Below are 18,623 nucleotides of genomic sequence, written 5' to 3' on the forward strand. Positions count from 1 at the left end.
GTCTACGCTGGTGAGCTGGACAAATGCCGGTGAAGGTGTGGACGTGAATTTTGGTGTGCGCGGGATGTGGATATGGAGATTCGCTTGGAGGAGAAGCAGTTTTGATGGGACTGGAAAATTGGACCATTCTTTTTGTGTGTGTCGTACTCATCACGGACGCAGCGGCTGCTTGTTTATGAGCTAGCTTGCAAGCAAACTTAGCTTTTAGCAGACGTGTGTGACATCATGCATGTTGAGATCACGTCTCTGATCAACTGCTGAAAGGAGACTGATTCTGTCCTCTTTCATCTAGAACTGATTCAAACATCAAGGCGTATGTAGTAGGCATGGAAGAATGTTGATTTGTTGTGATTGTATTGTAATGTATTGTATTGCTGTTAATCTTTTTGTTACGTTAGTGTTGTTGTCTTTCTGTAAAGCGCCTTGTGACAGCTCAGGCTGTTTGAAAGCACTATATAAATAAAGTTGACTGGACTGGACTTGACTTGACTTGAGCACGGACCGTCTGTTCCAGTGCCAACACTGCAGCAAAACCGAATAGTTCTCCCGGAACCACAGAGAGGTTCCGTAGCAACCACCTGGAAGACTCAGGTCGGGCTGGCACAGCACCCCTTGTCGGACGGTGCGCCTGGATCAAGAATAACAAACACCGGCTGTGCTCCCTAGATAAGAGGGCAAAGTCTCTCAATGCCAGGCTACAAAAGGACGAAGCCTCTTCCACATCAGCATCCTGCAAAGCCGCTGAGTGCGCAAGCAGAAGATGAGCTAAAGCGTTACCGAGGCAAGCACCCCGCATTATACGACCTAGTGAGCAGGTAATCCGTCACGTGACATTGAGGGCAAGATCGCTTCACAGTTTGACTAAGGGTCTCCTCAGGGGAGACAATGAGGGATGCCACAGCGGACTCCACAGTAGGCATATAGTCCAGGCCGGCAGCCGCAGCACCCCATATGACAGCCAAGGCAAGGCATGGCAAGTCCCAGTGTTACTCCAGCAGGACTGAAGTTTGGCCAGATAGTGCCGAGACGCAGGGACCGAGAAAGGAGAGGAGGGATGACCAAGTGGGGAGAGGCCACACTCACGGGGTGGCTGGGTGAGGTCAGACGAATTCAGCCAAAAATGCCGGAAAGCACTAAACAGAACAGCATGCACCAAATCCATACCCGACGAACCAAGCTCAGAGGACGGAGAGGATTGGTCAGACGAGCCTGAATCCGAAGCCGCAGAAGCGCATCCAGTCCCAGAAAAATTACCCAAGGCCGCAATAGAGATGGCATCAACATCCCGGTACACACACCGGCAAAGGTGCAGTAGGCAACACCGCACTAGTGGTGGAAGGAAGCCGGTCTCTCATCTGAGAAGCCCTCATCTCCTCCAAAGCAGCCTCCAAACGCTTCACGTTCAAGGTAAGCCAAGAATCGGAACGATATTTCTTACTCAACAAGGCACCGTGACAATATTGTACCCCTACAAATATTGTCACGGTGCTTTGAGCATTCCCAGTGACCGGGGGGAGGAGAGCACACCACCCCAGCAGACGATGGTCGCCTCTGGTCTACATTCCCAATTGACTGAGGCATGGAGCCAATAGAAGCAGAGTCGGCAAGGGGACGAGCGTCGGCACAGGCTGCACTGCAACAACTTAGGCAACAGTCAACGCATCCCTCCTCGGGTATGAAGGAGGAGCCATGACTCATACAGCGAGTGGAGCCTTCCATAACAGGAAAAAAAGAAGCGGCAAAAGACGGCGGTGAAAGCAGCAGCGTCAGCCGGCGCGGAATCACTGCCGTGCAAACAATATCCGAATCACACAGGCCGCCGGTGAAAAAGTAGCAGCGGCCGTCGGCAGCAACGAGTGTGTATGATGAATAACACCAGCAAACACGATGACAGGCCTCCAGCAACAGACAAGAAGAAACAGCAAGAGCAAGTCAAATGCGCGAGAAGAATTGCGAGACTGTCTTCCAGGTTCCATGGCCTTTTATACGTCACACATGGGTCACTTGGGGGACACTGATTACGTGTCTATTGGGTATGCGCCACCTGGCAGTCGATGAGGGATGAAATAGAACCTTCATTTGTGAGCTCTTTGAATCGTTTTTTTTTTCTATTGCAGTTAGCAACAACCAATATTAACTCGTTTGTTTTTTGCATGGATGGAAGACACGTTCTGTGGAATACTGGAAGTATAACTGTTGTTTCCTCTCGCACACTCTTACAGTGTGCCCTGACAAAGAACCAGGGCTGAAGCCATGGATGCCAGGACATAGCAAGCATCATCGTGTTGTCATCAGTTATGGCAGGAAGGTCCTCCTCACAACTTCTGCTACTGTACACTCCATTGAGATTCTTAATGGAGGTAAGGCAGACAAAGTAATGTTTGACCCATTGTTTTTGCTCTGTGGAGCAGCACCGTGTTTGATCCAACATAGCATCAAGGTTGTCCTTCCATTATTTTTTTTTTATTTTTTTTTTATTAATTTGTTTGAATCATTGATGCATCACCAGTTTAGCTCCCAGCTAATTAAATTGTATGTGAATGCTACTGATTTCATGTTTTTGTTACATGTTCACGTTGCGATCTCAAAAAAAAAAAAAAAAGAGAGAAAGCGGGAAAAAAAACTGCAGATTGGCATTGAAAAATACATCATAATACAAAAAAATATGGTGAAAAAAAAGTTTTTTCAATGTTTGTATTTTATTTTTCAACACAACCTTTTACAATGGCAATTCTAGTTTTACAATGCCAATACTTGTTTCAATGCCAATGCAGCTTTTTCCACAATTACATTTTTTTTTTCAATACCAAATCTTATTGTCAGTGTTGTGGCTCCATAGGGTGCGTTAATACGTCGAATGCGGAAGTGCTTTGTGCATATAGTCCATTCCGTCAATATGGATGAAAAGTCAGTCAGTCCGTCAATGACGGATGCCATGGTGGACGCCCATTTCTCAGAGGGAAAGACGAATGACGAATAGACATTACAATGCCGTTAGGGTTGAAATATTGACAGATTGACAGTGACGAAAGGGTGTCCTGACTGTTGACGATTGCCGAATGACAGACGCTCAAAATTCATTGACACGCCCACCTCTGATAAATAGTATAAAAGAAAGGAAGTGTCTGAGGGTAATGGAGCTTGACAAAAATCCTAGGAGGCTTTAATTGTCATGACTCGAGTCATGCAGGAGTAATGTTTGGGTCTTGTCTCATGTCTGGAGTCACGGCTGGTTTAAATTTGAGTAGAGTTCATGACCGTGCGCCAGAATTCACGACCCATTACGTGTCTGTTTTGGATATTGATCTAACAGCATCCAGTTTAAACTAGTTTAGCATATATGATGTCTGGACTATGTGATGTCAGGAATCTTCATGCTATATGATGTTTGTCGATGTCAGGAACTATCTGTAATTACTGGGTTAACAGCCAACAGAGAATTCCATGTCAGTACTGGTACTCACATGTCTAGCCACAACCAATGAGATTGATTGACTTTCTATTTAAGGGTCTGAGAATTGTGTGTGTTTTGCCGGATTATTGTCCACCTGTTCCTGTGTACAGCGTCTCTTGAGTTTCTGTGCCTCTCGATGTGAATAAATAGATAAAATCTTATTTGTGTCTGCGCCTTTGGGATCCAAACCTCTCAGCACACAACATATAATGTATTTCTTTCTTCTTCCTGTCTCCTTTACTTGTGTCTCTCATCTGTTTAGGGAAATTGGTGATTGCTGACACCAACCGGCCAATTCTTCTTCGGACAAAACACATTCTTATCGGAAATAAAGGGGAACTGCACATTGGAAGTCCAGACTGTCCTTACAAGGGGAACCTTACCATTTCTCTGTTTGGAAGGTAGACTTCAAGAATTTAAAACGTGTGTGTGTTTGTGTTCTTGTACATAATACAATGTGAGGACCAAAATACGTCTTTATCCAACAGAATGAGGACATTTTTTTTTAAGTGAGGACATTTTGGCCAGTCCGCACTTCGCAAAACCTCTTTTTAAAAGGTCAAGACTTGGTTTTAGAGTTTAGGTTTGATTTGGCGAATTTTTATGAATTCAAAGCAAGCGTTCTGGTACATAAAACGGACTTCGAAATTACAACTGGCTGCAAATCGCTATGTTCATGACTGTGGTGTTTTGCTTCAAAACGGGAGCTTAGCTTAACCCGAGGATATTCGATGCTAGCATGTAGTAAGCAGCTCGCCTTCCCCGTTGTCCTTGATGCTCATGCCGGTGGACTTTCTGACTTCCAACGTCGGATTGCAGTATTGAGGCTTGCTAGGCGAGAAGTAAATTTCATAATATAAGTGCAAGATTTGACTACGTGACTCAATACTGTATGTACTCATTGCAGCTTTTATTGTTTTTTTTTGTTTTTTTAAAATGACTCTTTCACACTTTTGTTATCAGGTCAGATGACACTGATCAGGACCACAGCTATTTTGGGCGCAAATACATTGGTGTAGGCACAGGAGGGACTTTGGAAATCCATGGGGCAAAAAAGCTCTCGTGGACTTTCTTGAATAAAACCCTCTTCCCTGGAGAAAGCCGCCAAAATCACTACCTGTTGGAGAGGAGCTGGGGGAACAGAGGCATTATTGTCCATATAATTGACCCCAAGACTGGAGAGGTACTGAGTAATAATAGGTGAGTGGACACTCATAGCTGAAACTTTCTTCGTCTGTCAGTCTGTCTGTGTATAGACAGATAAGAAAACAATGATTTTAAACAATTTGTTAGTCTGTGTCATGTCACTTGGGATTTTTTAGAATGCACACACTGTTTGTGTGCGTACATCTATCACTGTACCAAATCCCCCAAATGTTGTACTGATTATTATTTATTCATTAAGTAAACCATTAGACAGTACATTTATTTTTTCATTATTAATTATAATAATTATGAATTACAAGATTAGGTTTTATTAGATTTGTTTGGATAATTTATGGTCTATGGGCCTGTTTTATTTATTTATTTATTTATTTATTTTTTAAATATAACTATGCATCCTACTTTATGTTTTCATATGATAGACCTTTCAGACTGGTAGCTTTCTAGTGACCACCTCATTAAGTAAAAACTTGATTGATTGATTTGTTTGTTTTTGAGCAGATCAAACAAATATGTCATATTCCAAAACGTAGCAACACATTATAACAATTAGAAAATAACTGTTAACTGTAATTTGGTATTTGACTTACAACCCACAAGTTATTCTACGGACACAGCTAAGATAGCTTTCTGTGTTAACCTTTTACGAGGCAAGGCGGGACTGTGGGCCACAGCTCTTTGGGAGAAGGGGTCTCCTGTTCTGAGTTCATTTGATGCTTTTTCATCGGAACTCCACAAAGTTTTTGATCACCCTGTTCGGGGACGCGAGGCTAGAAACCGCCTTTTTTCACTGCGTCAGGGGTCCCAGTCAGTTGCTTCTTACTCTATTGAATTTAGGATTCTGGCCACGGAGTGTGGATGGGATGAGGCAGCATTGATTGACTTGTTTCTCCGCAATTTGTCAGATGAGTTAAAGGACGAATTGGCAACTCGTGAGGAGCCATCATCACTGGGAGAGTTGATTTCGCTCTCCATCAAACTAGATAACCGCCTTAGGAACGAAGGAGGGAGAGAACCGCCAGGACGCCAAGGCAGGCTCAAACCTCCGAACCCCCCAGATATCACATACCGCTGCCTCATAGCACGGCCAAGCCTCCAGCCCCACAACCAGCCCAGGAAGAACCCATGCAGCTCAATCGGACCAATCTGACCCCCGGCGAACGTCAGAGGCGTTTGTCGGTTAACTTGTGCCTGTATTGTGGTCAGGCTGGACACTTCGCTGCAACTTGTCCTCAACAGCCAAAAGACCGAGATCATCAGTAAAGGGGAGCACTCTGGTGAGCCAAACCTCCTGCTCCCCAACCCGGTTCACTCTTTCCGCTAAGGTGACATACCTGGTTTTAGTTTAGTTTATTCATTTTTTCCTTTCGGACACATTACAGCTTACATCAATCACATCACATCATTTGCAACATTGACATCCGAAAGAAGGGCTGACGGGTAGAAGCCGAAGCTTATTCGAGACCTGTCCCCATCGACCCATTACTATAACGCATCAATCATATACATTATTTAGAATAGTCATTAATTTTTATCGTTATCCATCCCATACTATCCCAAACACTGCTCGCTCAGTTCATCTTGAATGTCTGTGTGTAGATTGTGGCTAGTCCCAGTCATTTGGAACTGGTGAGTCGGTCCCCAGACGCCGCCAGCAGGCCCACCCCGCCAGGCGAGCAGCCAAGGCAAGCGCAATTCTTCTCTTTCACCAGTAGGGTCTTCGCTGACCTCGGATCAGCTTTCACACATGTTGTGCTTTCCAGAAGAGTAGGTCGGCTTGCATTCTGCCCATTGCGATTCAAGCAATTTCAGCACTCGATTCTGGTCAGGTAGCACCACTGGTTGCGAGCATGTTGTAGATCTGATGACTCCTGCGCTGCCCAGCCTAGCTCACCCAGCAGAACGGCCCACGCCAGCCGCATTCCAGGAACCAGACCACCAGCCCCATTTTGTGTAATGACAGCAGTTTCATTGTAGCCACAAATACAGCCTTATCATGTAGCCTTGACTGTTACAACAAATGTCCAAACGGAATTCGAGCCAGACAATATTTACATTCAAACGGGAACAGCAATACATGTTATCAATGCAGGTGTATAAACAAGAGTTAGCCTTGGCAAAGTCAGCAAGTAATCATATACAACTCCAGCTTTGGGTAATTAGCGATGTTGTTGTTGTTGTTGTGATATTGTGAATTACTGTTGTCTCTCAAGCGCTGCCAATTCCTCAGCTCCTTTCACGATTCGTGTTTTTAGTTGACCAGAGTTATCTTTAGTTTGAATGAAAATTCGGCAGTCTTTTGTCCACGTGCTTTCGATAAGTCCATTCTTTCTCATTTGTCGTGCCTTTTTGGCGATGTCAGCATTTCATTTGGTGAGGTTTTCGTTGATGTAGACATGTTTCCCACGAAGCTTGTGACGGTCTCTCAGAAGAGCAATCTTTTTCTTTCTGTCAACAAACCTGATCAGAACTGCCGGTGGTCGTGTCCCTCCAGTTGGAAGCGAAAAGCACATCTGAATGTGCGCAGGGTCAACAGTTAATCCCAAATCTCTGAGTTGAAGTGTCACTTGCTGTTCCACAGTCTCGTTCCCTGAAGATTGGTCAGAATCTTCCGTGCTCGTGCTAGCCGCAGCTCTCGAAGGGCCACGGCGCGGCTTGATCTCGATACCTGTGACTATCACATCGTTGATACGAAAATTTTGTTCCAAATCATCCACTTTTTGTTCCAAGGCAACAATGCGTCCATCTTTTTCTTGTGTCTCTTTCTTCAATTGCTGTATTTCCTGAAGAAGTGGCTCAATGCTCTTCTTCATTTCAAGTAATTCGGCAACCATTACACTTGAGTTTTTTCTAGAAAATGTATGTTTCCCGGTAGTGGACAGAGTACCGAGTCACCTAATTAATGACAAAAACAAATGTTTCGATTAGCTTTACTCGCTAGCGTTACATTGCCAGAGCCGTACAGTGCGTTCACACCTCTGGACGCGGCCGCTTCATTGACATTCACACACACCAAAGATAGGGGCTTTGCTTTGCTTCACTTACTTACATTATGGCAAAAGTCCTCACAGAAAAAGAAAACGTTTCAGCATCGCAATTAATTGGCTAGCACTATGCTAATGATGCTTTGGCTAATATCAATCGTAATGTCTTCTGTTGTTTTGGTACACAGTTCAACAAATGTTACAAAAACAAATAAGTGAAAACATACCAACCCAGGTCTGCCAAGTTCGTCGTTCACCACCCTGCCCATTTGTTTGTTTTTGTCCCGGTAGTGTTAGCTTAATATGTTGAGCTCGGGATGTCCGCAGACAGCAACAACGATAATTCCTCCCCCTCCTGTTGTTGTATCTCGCGGCAAAACAATCCGCGGCTCGTCAAATCTCACCAACCGTCTCATTTGCACCGCCCCACGTACCTTCGCTCCCGCCCGCCTGAACTACATTGAACTACAATGCAAACGCACCCCCTCAAATGTCTCCTCCACTTTGAGCACGCAAATAATAGAAAACGCAACACGCACATTTTTTGTTCTGTTCTTTTTCTTTCTTTCTACAGAGCAGACACTTCTCGGAATGTAAGGAGCGGATGTAAGAATTTTAGACTTGGGTAAATTAAATTTTAGACCTAGGATGGAAAATATGGCTGTTTTTTAAGACATTTAAGGCCTAAAATTTAACTTTCTGAATTTTAGACTTTTTAAGACTTTTTTTTTTTTTTTTTTTTTTTTTTAAGACCCCGCGGGAACCCTGCTCTCTACTAACTTCTCTTTTTCATGTCACTGTTAGCCTTGATGGTTGCATCACCGTCAGTTGAAACCTTGTTTAACAAATAAATGTCAAAACTATTGTTTTTTTTTCTCCGTTTTTGGGATCCAACTCCTGAACATAACAGCTATAATTGTCACTACTATAGATATTTCTATCATCTGCAAACAATATTAATTTCAATTATTTTGATACATTAAAGAAGTAATTTATCTACAAATTAAAAAGCTGAGACCCCAGCACCGATCCCTGCGGTACACCGCAAGCAATACCAAGTTTATCAGATTGATGGTCATCCAATTTAACATATTGTGTCTGTTTGGTTAAATAGCTTTTTGACCAGTTGCCAGCTATCTCTCTAATCCCATATTTCTCCAGTTTATTGAGTAAAAGTGAATGATTTGGGGTATCAAATGTTAAATAAATATTCCAATAGCATGCTTCTTTTTATCCAGTCTATTTGTTATTTCTTCTACTGCTCCAATCAGAGCCATTGATGTTGTCATTTTAGCTCTGAAGCCATACTGGACTTCATTTTGTCACGGTTTCGGTGCGGGGTGGGGACCCAAATGCAGAGTTTTATTACAATAGTGGACGGCCAGAAAGAGGTTGCAGTCCGTGGGGTGCTGGGGGCTGGTTCTGGTTGGCGAGGCGTGTGTCAAGGTCAGGGTCTGCGGGCAGGACGACAGGCTGAAAAGGAGGACGGAAATGCAAGTCAGGAAAGGTAAGCAAAAGTTCACTTCAAGTTTCAAGGTGTAGCTGGATGTACAAACTCGTTCAGGAGTTGTGACGATCTGGCGGTGTGGTGGAGTCAGAGGCTGGCTTAAGTAGGCTGCTGATTAATTGGACACACCTGCTGCTTGATTCCAATGCACCACACCTGGAAGACACACACACTCAGCGGGCTGGGCCCGCAGGCCTGACAGTACCCCCTCCCCTACGAGCACCACCAGGTGCAGCACGGCCCAGACGACCAGGATGGGCACGATGGAAGTCGCGGATCAGCGACTTGCACAGGACCTGGCGAGCAGGGATCCAGCGGCGTTCTTCCGGTCCGTAACCCTCCCAGTCTACCAAGTACTGGAGACCGCGACCGCGGCGGCGAACGTCAAGGAGGCGGCGTACAGTGTAGGCGGGATGTCCATCAATCATGAGGGGAGCGGGCGGTGGCGGCACAGCAGGGGACAGAGGGCTAGATGAAACAGATTTTACCTGTGAGACATGAAAAGTGGGGTGTACACGAAGAGAGGTCGGGATCTTGAGACGCACAGCACAGGGGTTGATCACAGCCTCAATCTCAAAGGGGCCGATGAAACGAGGGGACAGCTTCTTGGATTCTACCTTTAGCGGCAGGTTTCTCTTACTGAGCCATACCTCCTGGCCGACGGCATAGGTAGGCGCAGGAATGCGGCGACGGTTGGCATGTACCTGCATTCTGGCAGAGGACCGGAGTAGGGCGGAGCGGACTTGCCTACAGACCCTGGAGCATAGGCGCATGTGGCTTTGCACAGATGGAACGGAGAGGTCACTGACCTGGGAGGGAAACAGTGGTGGTTGGTAGCCCAGAGAACACTGAAAAGGGGACATACCTGAGGAGGCGTTGGGTAGGGAATTATGGGCGTACTCTACCCAAGCAAGCTGAGTGCTCCATGAAGCAGGATGGGACTGTGTGATGCAGCGGAGGGTTGTCTCCAGTTGCTGATTGGTGCGTTCACATTGACCATTAGTTTGAGGATGGTAACCGGACGAGAGGCTCAGGCCGATGCCTAATGCAGCACAAAAGGCCCTCCAGACCTGTGAAGTGAACTGGGACCCCCTGTCCGAAACAATGTCTGAAGGGATGCCATGTAGACGAAAGACATGTTGGACTAACTGGTCAGCGGTTTCTTTGGCAGTTGGGAGCTTGGGAAGAGCGAGAAAGTGGGCTGCTTTGGAAAACCTGTCAACAATGGTGAGAATTACTGTGTTACCTCTAGACGGGGGAGGTCCGGTAACAAAGTCCAGGGCAATGTGGGACCATGGGCGTTTGGGAATAGAAAGCGGGTGGAGCAGGCCAGAGTTGGGCTTGGAGGAAGTTTTGTTCTGGGCACATACCGTGCATGCCAAGACGAACGAGCGGGTGTCCTCCTCCATCGTGGGCTGGGACAAAACCGCTCCGACCCCCACCTCTGAGGCATCCACCTCAACTATGAACTGCATCTGTGGATCTGGATGGACAAGCACGGGAGCAGTGGTGAACATACGTTTGAGCCTGCTAAAGGCCAGGTCAGCCTCCTCAGACCACTTGAAGGGCACCACTGTGGACGTAAGGGCGGTAAGAGGAGCTGCGGCACGACTGTAGTCTTTGATGAATCGGCGATAGAAATTGGAAAAACCAAGGAAGCGTTGCAGCTCCCTCCTGGACGTGGGTCTGGGCCATTTGGTGACTGCAGTAGTTTTGGCGGGGTCCATTTGGAGCTGTCCCTCAGCAATTACGTAGCCCAAAAAGGTGGTTTTGGTTACATGGAACTCACACTTTTCAGCTTTCACAAAAAGCTTGTTTTCAAGGAGTCTCTGGAGTACATGGCGTACATGTCTTTTATGTTCAGAGTCCGAACTTGAGAAAATCAAGATGTCGTCAAGATATACAAAGACGAACTTCCCAATCATGTCACGCAAAACATCGTTGACCAGGGCCTGGAAGACTGCGGGGGCGTTCGTTAAGCCAAAAGGCATGACAAGATATTCGTAGTGCCCCCTAAGTGTGTTGAATGCGGTCTTCCATTCGTCGCCCTGCCCGATTCGGACAAGATGGTAGGCCTGGCGCAAGTCCAACTTGGTAAAAATGGTGGCTCCATGAAGAGGTGAGAACGCGGAGTCCATCAGGGGTAGGGGATACTTGTTCTTTATGGTGATATCATTCAGACCACGATAGTCAACACAAGGGTCTTGTCCTTTTTGTCCACAAAGAAAAAAACAGCTCCCCCTGGTGACGAGGAAGGCCGGATAATACCTGCTGCCAGTGATTCATTGATATACGAATCTGCTGCTTCTCGTTCCGGCCGTGAGATGTTGTAAAGCCGGCTTCGTGGAAGTGCCGCTCCGGGCTGGAGGTCGATAGCGCAGTCGTACGGTCGGTGAGGGGGCAGAGAAGAAGCATGGTGTTTGCTGAAGACCCGGGCAAGGTCATGATACTCGGGAGGGACGCAGGACAGGTCGGGCAGTTCTTGTTGGTTTTGGCCACTGGGTGGCACAACAGCAGACAGTAAGCAATTCTTATGGCAATAATTGCTCCAGGAAATGATGTTGGGCACAGTCCAGTCAATATGTTGTGCTGCTTGAGCCATGGCATGCCCAACACTATGGGAACTTGGAGAGAGTCAAACACGTGTAGACTGATTGCCTCTTGGTGGTTACTCGAGAGCTTTAGTACAACTGGAACCGTTTGTTGTCTGACATGGGAGATCAGTGCACCATTTAGGGCTGTGGCATCCAAAGGAGTGGTCAAGGTTTGCAGGTCTATGGCCATTTGTTCTACCAGACGGTGATCAATCAGGTTCTCATCGGCTCCGGAGTCTACAAGGGCTGACACGGGCAAAGACAGATTACCCCAGCAGAGGGTAGCAGAAAGCATAAAACGATTAGAATTAGGGGAACTCATAAGGGGACTCACCAATACGTTCCCCATTACTGGCGAGTCAGTCCTTTTGGCCGGGAGGGGCACTGAGCGATGTAGTGGCCGTTGGCTCCACAGTAGAGGCACAGGTTAGAGGAACGTCTGCGCGCCCTCTCCAAGTCCGACAGACGAGCACGTCCCAGCTGCATAGGGACACTGCCAGTGTCTGGGGGCGGGCCAGAGGCGGAAGCTGGAGCCAGTGGCATGGGAGATGGATCCGACAGTGATGGCCCAGCAGTGGGCGGGAGGGTGGGCGGAGTCTGCAGTTTGGCACTGCGCTCTCTCTTGCGCTCCCGGAGGCGACAATCCAGCCTTATGGCCAAGTCAACGAGCGAGTCAAGACAGCTCGGATCATCCCTCGAGGCCAATTCATCCTTGATGTTTTCGTTTAATGCTGCCCGGAAGACTTCCTGGAGTGCCTCATTGTTAAAGTTGCTCTCAGCGGCGAGAGTCCTGAAAGACACAGCGAACTCTGCCACGCTACGAGCACCCTGTCGTAGCAACATGAGACGTCTTGCAGCCACCCTCCCACGGACCGGGTGGTCGAAGACCTTCCTCATTTCCTGGGTAAAGGTGGAAAAGGAAGTGCAAGCAGGGGACTGTTTGTCCCACTCAGCAGTGGCCCATGCGAGAGCCGCGCCACGGAGGCAGCCTATGAGGTAAGCAATCTTAGCGTGGTCGGAAGCATATGACAGTGGCTGCTGACTGAAGACTAGAGAACACTGGACTAGAAAAGGACGGCAAGCTCCTAAATCACCATCATAAGGGGCAGGCGTGTGCACATACGGTTCTTTGACATGGGGAGGAGGTGCGGCGGGCGTGGCAGGTGTAGCTGCAGATGATCTTTGTGTTTGAAAGGCCGCATGTTGCTGTTGGAGGGTCGTGAGGGCTTGCGAAAATTCACGTACCTGTCCAATCAAGAAGTTCAGGGCATTGTCATGTTGGTCCAAAAGCACAACTTGTCCGGTCAGGGTCTGACGAACGGAATCGTTCTCTGCTGGGTCCATAGCTGGCCAGATCGTGCTGTCACGGTTCCGGTGCGGGCGGGGTGGGGACCCAAATGCAGAAAAACAGAATGAATGAGTTGGCAAAGTTTTATTACAATAGTGGACGGCCAGAAAGAGGTTGCAGTCCGTGGGGTGCTGGGGGCTGGTTCTGGTTGGCGAGGCGTGTGTCAGGTCAGGGTCTGCGGGCAGGACGACAGGCTGAAAAGGAGGACGGAAATGCAAGTCATGAAAGGTAAGCAAAAGTTCACTTCAAGTTTTAAGGTCTAGCTGGATGTACAAACTCGTTCAGGAGTTGTGACGATCTGGCGGTGTGGTGGAGTCAGAGGCTGGCTTAAGTAGGCTGCTGATTAATTGGACACACCTGCTGCTTGACTCCAATGCACCACACCTGGAAGACACACACACTCAGCGGGCTGGGCCCGCAGGCCTGACACATTTAGTACATGATATTTTTTTAAGAATTTCTGTAAATGAGAGTTGAAGAGCTTTTCAAGAATTTTTGAAAACTGTGGACGCAATGAAATTGAAATGAAATATACCAAGTGGGTCAGGTGCTACAGAAGCAGGCTCTAGAGGCATGAAATGTCATTTACATATATTTGACAAAGAGATTCACAAATTGCCTTAAATTAATGCTTAGAATATGTCGTTTAAAATGATACCAAACACAGCATTACCAACCACTGATAAGAATCACTAGGATAAGCACCAGCGTCAAAATGTGGTTTTCGCAGGTATGTTGTTTACTTCATGAGGTGATAACCACTAAAAAGCTACCAGTCTGAGAGGTCTATCATATTAAAACATAAACAAGGGATGCAGAGTTATTAAAAAAAAAAAAAAAAATCACAACTAGAATTTGCCCACTCAAATGGTACCGGTATATCATATTTTGGGCCAAGGACTAGTAAGAATTGTCAGCATCTCAATTGCCTGCTCTCTTAAGTAACCTTCCTGACATTCCCACAGGTTTGACACATATCGCAGTAAGGATGAGAGTATTCGCCTAGCAAAGTATTTAGATAGTGTGGCTTTAGAACTCATTGTAGCCATGGTGGTCAATGATGAGGGCTCCAACAATTTGGAGGACTCTGCCAAAAAGAGCATCTTCAGGCTTGGCAGTCAGCATATCAACAGTTTGGGATTCAGGTGAGTGCACAAAAAGAAACACATTTCACATGTAAAGAAAATCTTATGATAATCTTTTAACACAAACGATTGTCGGGCGTTTGACGTCCTTGTTCGGGAAGGGGCAATATCGGGACAAAAACAGCCCGATTCTCTTTATGTGTAATCCAGGCTTAAGAGAACCGTGTGTCTGCAGCTCAACACTGCCTGACTGAGACTTATTTCCCTCTATGCTCAACATCAAATCTACTTCTTATAACGAGAGTGATGCATGACTTATCCCTTAGCGCAGAGATAGTCAATTTGTTATTTTTTACACAGAGCCACATTAGCAGAGAAAAGTCAAGGGGGCAACCACTTTAGCGACAATATAGGTCAAATCACCGGACTCCTACAACAAGCTGGAACACCGACGGGAGCATGCTGTGATGCCATGTTTGACAGTTACCCTTTTTTTAAAAAAAAATAAAAATAAAAAATGAATTGAGATTAAAGGAGACTTTTAATGTGGGCATTTGTATCTTAGTTGCATCGTGTTTGTCATATATTTATGTAACAGAATATATCCATCCATTTTCCTAATTTAAATAATACTTGTGAAAGTGCATGAACTTGAAACATGAACATGTTCCTTTGTTTCTGTGGCGATTGAACGGGAATTTCAGAACCAAGTTGTGCAACAGTTTGTGACAGTGTCCCGACAAAACAGCATACCCATCGGTAGGGGTGTTAAAAAAAATAGATTCGGCAATATATCGTGATATTACAGCGCGCAATTCTCGAATCGATTCAAAATGCCGTCGAATCGATGTTTAAACATCAATTTTTGATGGAAATATAATAACAAAACGTCTTACTTAGGGTTAAGGTTCACACGTTAAGCAGGGGTGTCACTGCTCACGCTTTCAGCATGATTGTCACCCATTTCCGCCCTCTTTCTCGCTTCACTTTAATTCTTCACTGTCAATGTTGTCACAGATTACTTGAAAATGTAATCGAACTATTGATAATGCCTCAAAAAAGTAATCTAGTTACTTTACTGATTACTTTGTCAAAATAAGTAATTTACTCAAAAAGTAACTTATCAGTTAGTTTGACGGTGTCCCCTAGGGATTACTTATAATTACTTTTTAGTACCAATTTCCGCCCTTTGCTGCCTCAACATAAGAATGATAACTGGATTATTTAAATAATACTTGTGAAAGTGCATGAACTTGAAATTTGAACTCTTTGATTCTGTTTCTCTGGTTTTACAATACATAAATTGGTGTAGTATAACACATTACACATGCAGGCTGGTTACAAACTGTAACTATAACATTTACATGCAGGCTGGTTGCAACTGTGGTGACATAACGTAACATTTTCTATTTTCTCAAGTGCCAGAGATGAACTACAGTCATGCATATTTTTTTTTTTTTTGCTCTGGCATATTCTTTCTCGAAGTATGACGAGACATTCTTTGGGGCAGCTCAGCATTTTTGCTAGTAGGAGATCTTTTCTATTATTGCACAAAAAGGGGTGAGTCAACAGTACTCAATAGGACACATTTCCTCTGTATATGGCCCGACCAACTTTTTTTCCAGCTCATTCCAGTCCCACTGGTGCTCTTTTACTAAAATCCAGCTTTATCTATTTGCGTGCCGGGGTGCTGGAATAGCTGGGCTGAAGGAACTGTAGAACTGCTTATTGTCTCCCTACCTGTCGGTTTTGCCTCGAGTTGTATTGCGCTATGCTGTGATGTGTTTCCTCAAATTGGATGTGGACTTTTTAGCTAGTGCAAAATTTGCAACGCACTGAGAGGTTTTTGTAATCTTTACCAGACAAAAATGCCAAGTAATGGCTGTATTTCCAATGAGCAAATGCACCCTCCTCCTGCTTCTTCCATTGTTTACGTCGTGACGAGGTAGGTAGTGTCTATTGTTTTAACCAGACTTCTAGCGCTTGCGCTTACACGTTGGTACATGTGACCGGCGTTGCGTCTTCCGCTGAGAAAACGTGACATGCGATGTGACGTTACTTCCAAATGCAAGAGAAACATTTTCTCCTCGAAATTATCGTCGAAATGGACAACAAAATTCTGCATTCTACATACATTACGAGGTAATTAAAAAATAGTAACATACAGCCACTTAGGAAAGTAACTTTAATCAGATTGCTGGTTTGGAGAAATGAACGTGTTAGATTGTTCGTTACTGAAAGAAAGTAATCAGATTAAAATAACGGGTTACTTAGTAACGCGCTAGTGGCAACACTGGTTCCAACTATAGAGTGAACACACTCCTCAGCCTCCCTGGTAAGGTCTATTCAGGAGTGCTGGAGAGAAGGGTCTGTTGGGAAGTCCAATCTTGGATTCAGGAGGAGCAATGTGGTTTTCGTCATGGCCGTGGAACAGTGGACAAGCTCTACACACAGTAGCATCCTCGAGGGTGCACGGGGGTCTGTCCAACCAGTCCACATGTGCTTTGGGGACTTGGAGAAGGCCTTTGACCGTGTCCCCCAGGGATTCCTCTTGGAGTTGCTTCAGGAGTTTGGGGTACCGAGCCCCCTGATAGGGGCTGTTTGGTCCCTGTAAGACTGGTGTCAGAGTTTGGTCTGCATTGCCGGTAGCAATTTGTTTGTGTTATGAATTTAATGTTTTTTGTTTGTTTGTGTGCATGCGTGCGCGTGTTCCTTAGCTACATGTTTGTCCTATCGGTCTTTCCTGTGTGTGTGTTTTTTTTTTCGATGTATTTTTTTTTTTTTTTTTTTACAGGTGTCCTTTTCCTCCACAGACATCCATGGTCCTTTATAGTTGTGAAAGGAAACCCATCTTCTGCTGTAGAAGATCATGCTCTCTATCAAGGTAAGAATCTTTTTTCAGTCTATGATGTCAAGTCAGTCCAGCCAGCATTTTCCAGCCAGTCTATTCCTCTCCAGCGTACACAGGGGAAAATAAAATATTGAATTGAGTTAATCCAAAATTAATCCAAAGAGAATATATTAAATTCAATGATCTTATAATTACAGGCTGTTCGGTCCCTGAACGACCGTTGCCAGAGTCTGGTCCGCATTGCCGGCAGTAAGTCGGATTCGTTTCCAGTGAGGGTTGGACTCCGCCAAGGTTGCACTTTGTCACCGATTTTGTCCATAATTTTTATGGACAGAATTTCTAGGCATAGCCGAGGCGTTGAGGGGTTCCGATTTGGTGGCCTCAGCATTGCATCTCTGCTTTTTGCAGATGATGTGGTGCTGTTGGCCTCATCAAGCTGGGATCTCCAACACTCATTGGAGCGGTTCGCAGCCGAGTGTGAAGCGGTTGGGATGAAGATCAGCACCTCCAAATCCGAGACCATGGTCCTCAGTCGGAAAAGGTGGCGTGTCCTCTCCGGGTCGGGGATGAGATCCTGCCCCAAGTGGAGGAGTTCAAGTATCTTGTTCACGAGTGAGGGTAGGATGGAGTGAGAAATCGACAGGCGGATCAGTGCAGCGTCAGCAGTGATGCGGACTCTGTATCGGTCCGTTGTGGCGAAGAAAGAGCTGAGCCAAAAGGCGAAGCTCTCGATTTACCGGTCGATCTATGTTACGACCCTCACCTATGGTCACGAGCTGTGGGTCGTGACCGAAAGGACAAGATCCCGGGTACAAGCGGCCGAAATGAGTTTCCTCCGCAGGGTGTCCAGGCTCTCCCTTAGAGATAGGGTGAGAAGCTCAGTCATCCAGGAGGGACTCAGAGTGGAGCCGCTGCTCCTCCGCGTTGAGAGGAGCAAGCTGAGGTAGCTCAGGCATTTGGTTCGGATACCTCCTGCACGCCTCCCTGGAGAGGTGTTCTCGTTATGTCCCACCGGCGGGAGGCCCCGGAGACGACCCAGGACACGCTGGAGAGACTATGTCTCTCGGCTGGCCTGAGAAGGCCTTTGGATCCCGCCGGAGGAGCTGGTTGAAGTGGCTGGGGAGAGGGAAGTCAGGGTTTCCCTCCGAAAGCTGCTGCCCCCGCGACCCGACCTCGGATAAGCGGTACAACATGGATGGATGGATGGACCTTATAATTAATTTTACATTCACTTTGGATTAACTTAATTCAATCTTGTGTTACCAATTGAAGCAATTTTATTAAGTTGGTCAACAATTCAATTCAACTAACATATTTTGCATTTTTTGTTGTTTTTTTAATAGGGACAAAAGCCTCCTCAGAAGCTCAAAGCTCCTCTGTTTTTCAGTTGAGCTATGCAGAGCATTTCACCGTAACAGCCAGCAGCCAGTGGGTGCAAGGTACCTCTTCACATCATTACACTGTAAATTATTGCTATGCAGACCTGGATGCAAGTTCAGCTCAAGCTTGGTATTTAGTTAACATTGCTCTACAAGAGGAATTCTCGCGGTATTTGTGAGTTCATAAACTCCGGAAAATACATCTTGTCCCAAGCCCGTTGATTTCCACCGATCACAGAGCTACATTGTGTATACAC

General features: G+C 46.0%; 1 protein-coding gene across 1 annotated transcript in view; it reads left to right on the forward strand.

Annotated features, from left to right (window-relative positions):
- Positions 1-18,623, forward strand: part of LOC144017102 (cell migration-inducing and hyaluronan-binding protein-like) — a 276,493-nt gene that overhangs the window by 207,579 nt on the left and 50,291 nt on the right. Inside the window, exons 6-11 of the mRNA XM_077518355.1 lie at positions 2,223-2,360; positions 3,717-3,855; positions 4,418-4,654; positions 14,017-14,196; positions 16,950-17,020; positions 18,331-18,426. Of these exons, the coding sequence (XP_077374481.1) occupies positions 2,223-2,360; positions 3,717-3,855; positions 4,418-4,654; positions 14,017-14,196; positions 16,950-17,020; positions 18,331-18,426 (861 nt within the window). The remainder of the gene's footprint in view (positions 1-2,222; positions 2,361-3,716; positions 3,856-4,417; positions 4,655-14,016; positions 14,197-16,949; positions 17,021-18,330; positions 18,427-18,623) is intronic.

Source organism: Festucalex cinctus, chromosome 4, assembly GCF_051991245.1.
Source record: "Festucalex cinctus isolate MCC-2025b chromosome 4, RoL_Fcin_1.0, whole genome shotgun sequence".
NCBI classification, from domain to species: domain Eukaryota; kingdom Metazoa; phylum Chordata; class Actinopteri; order Syngnathiformes; family Syngnathidae; genus Festucalex; species Festucalex cinctus.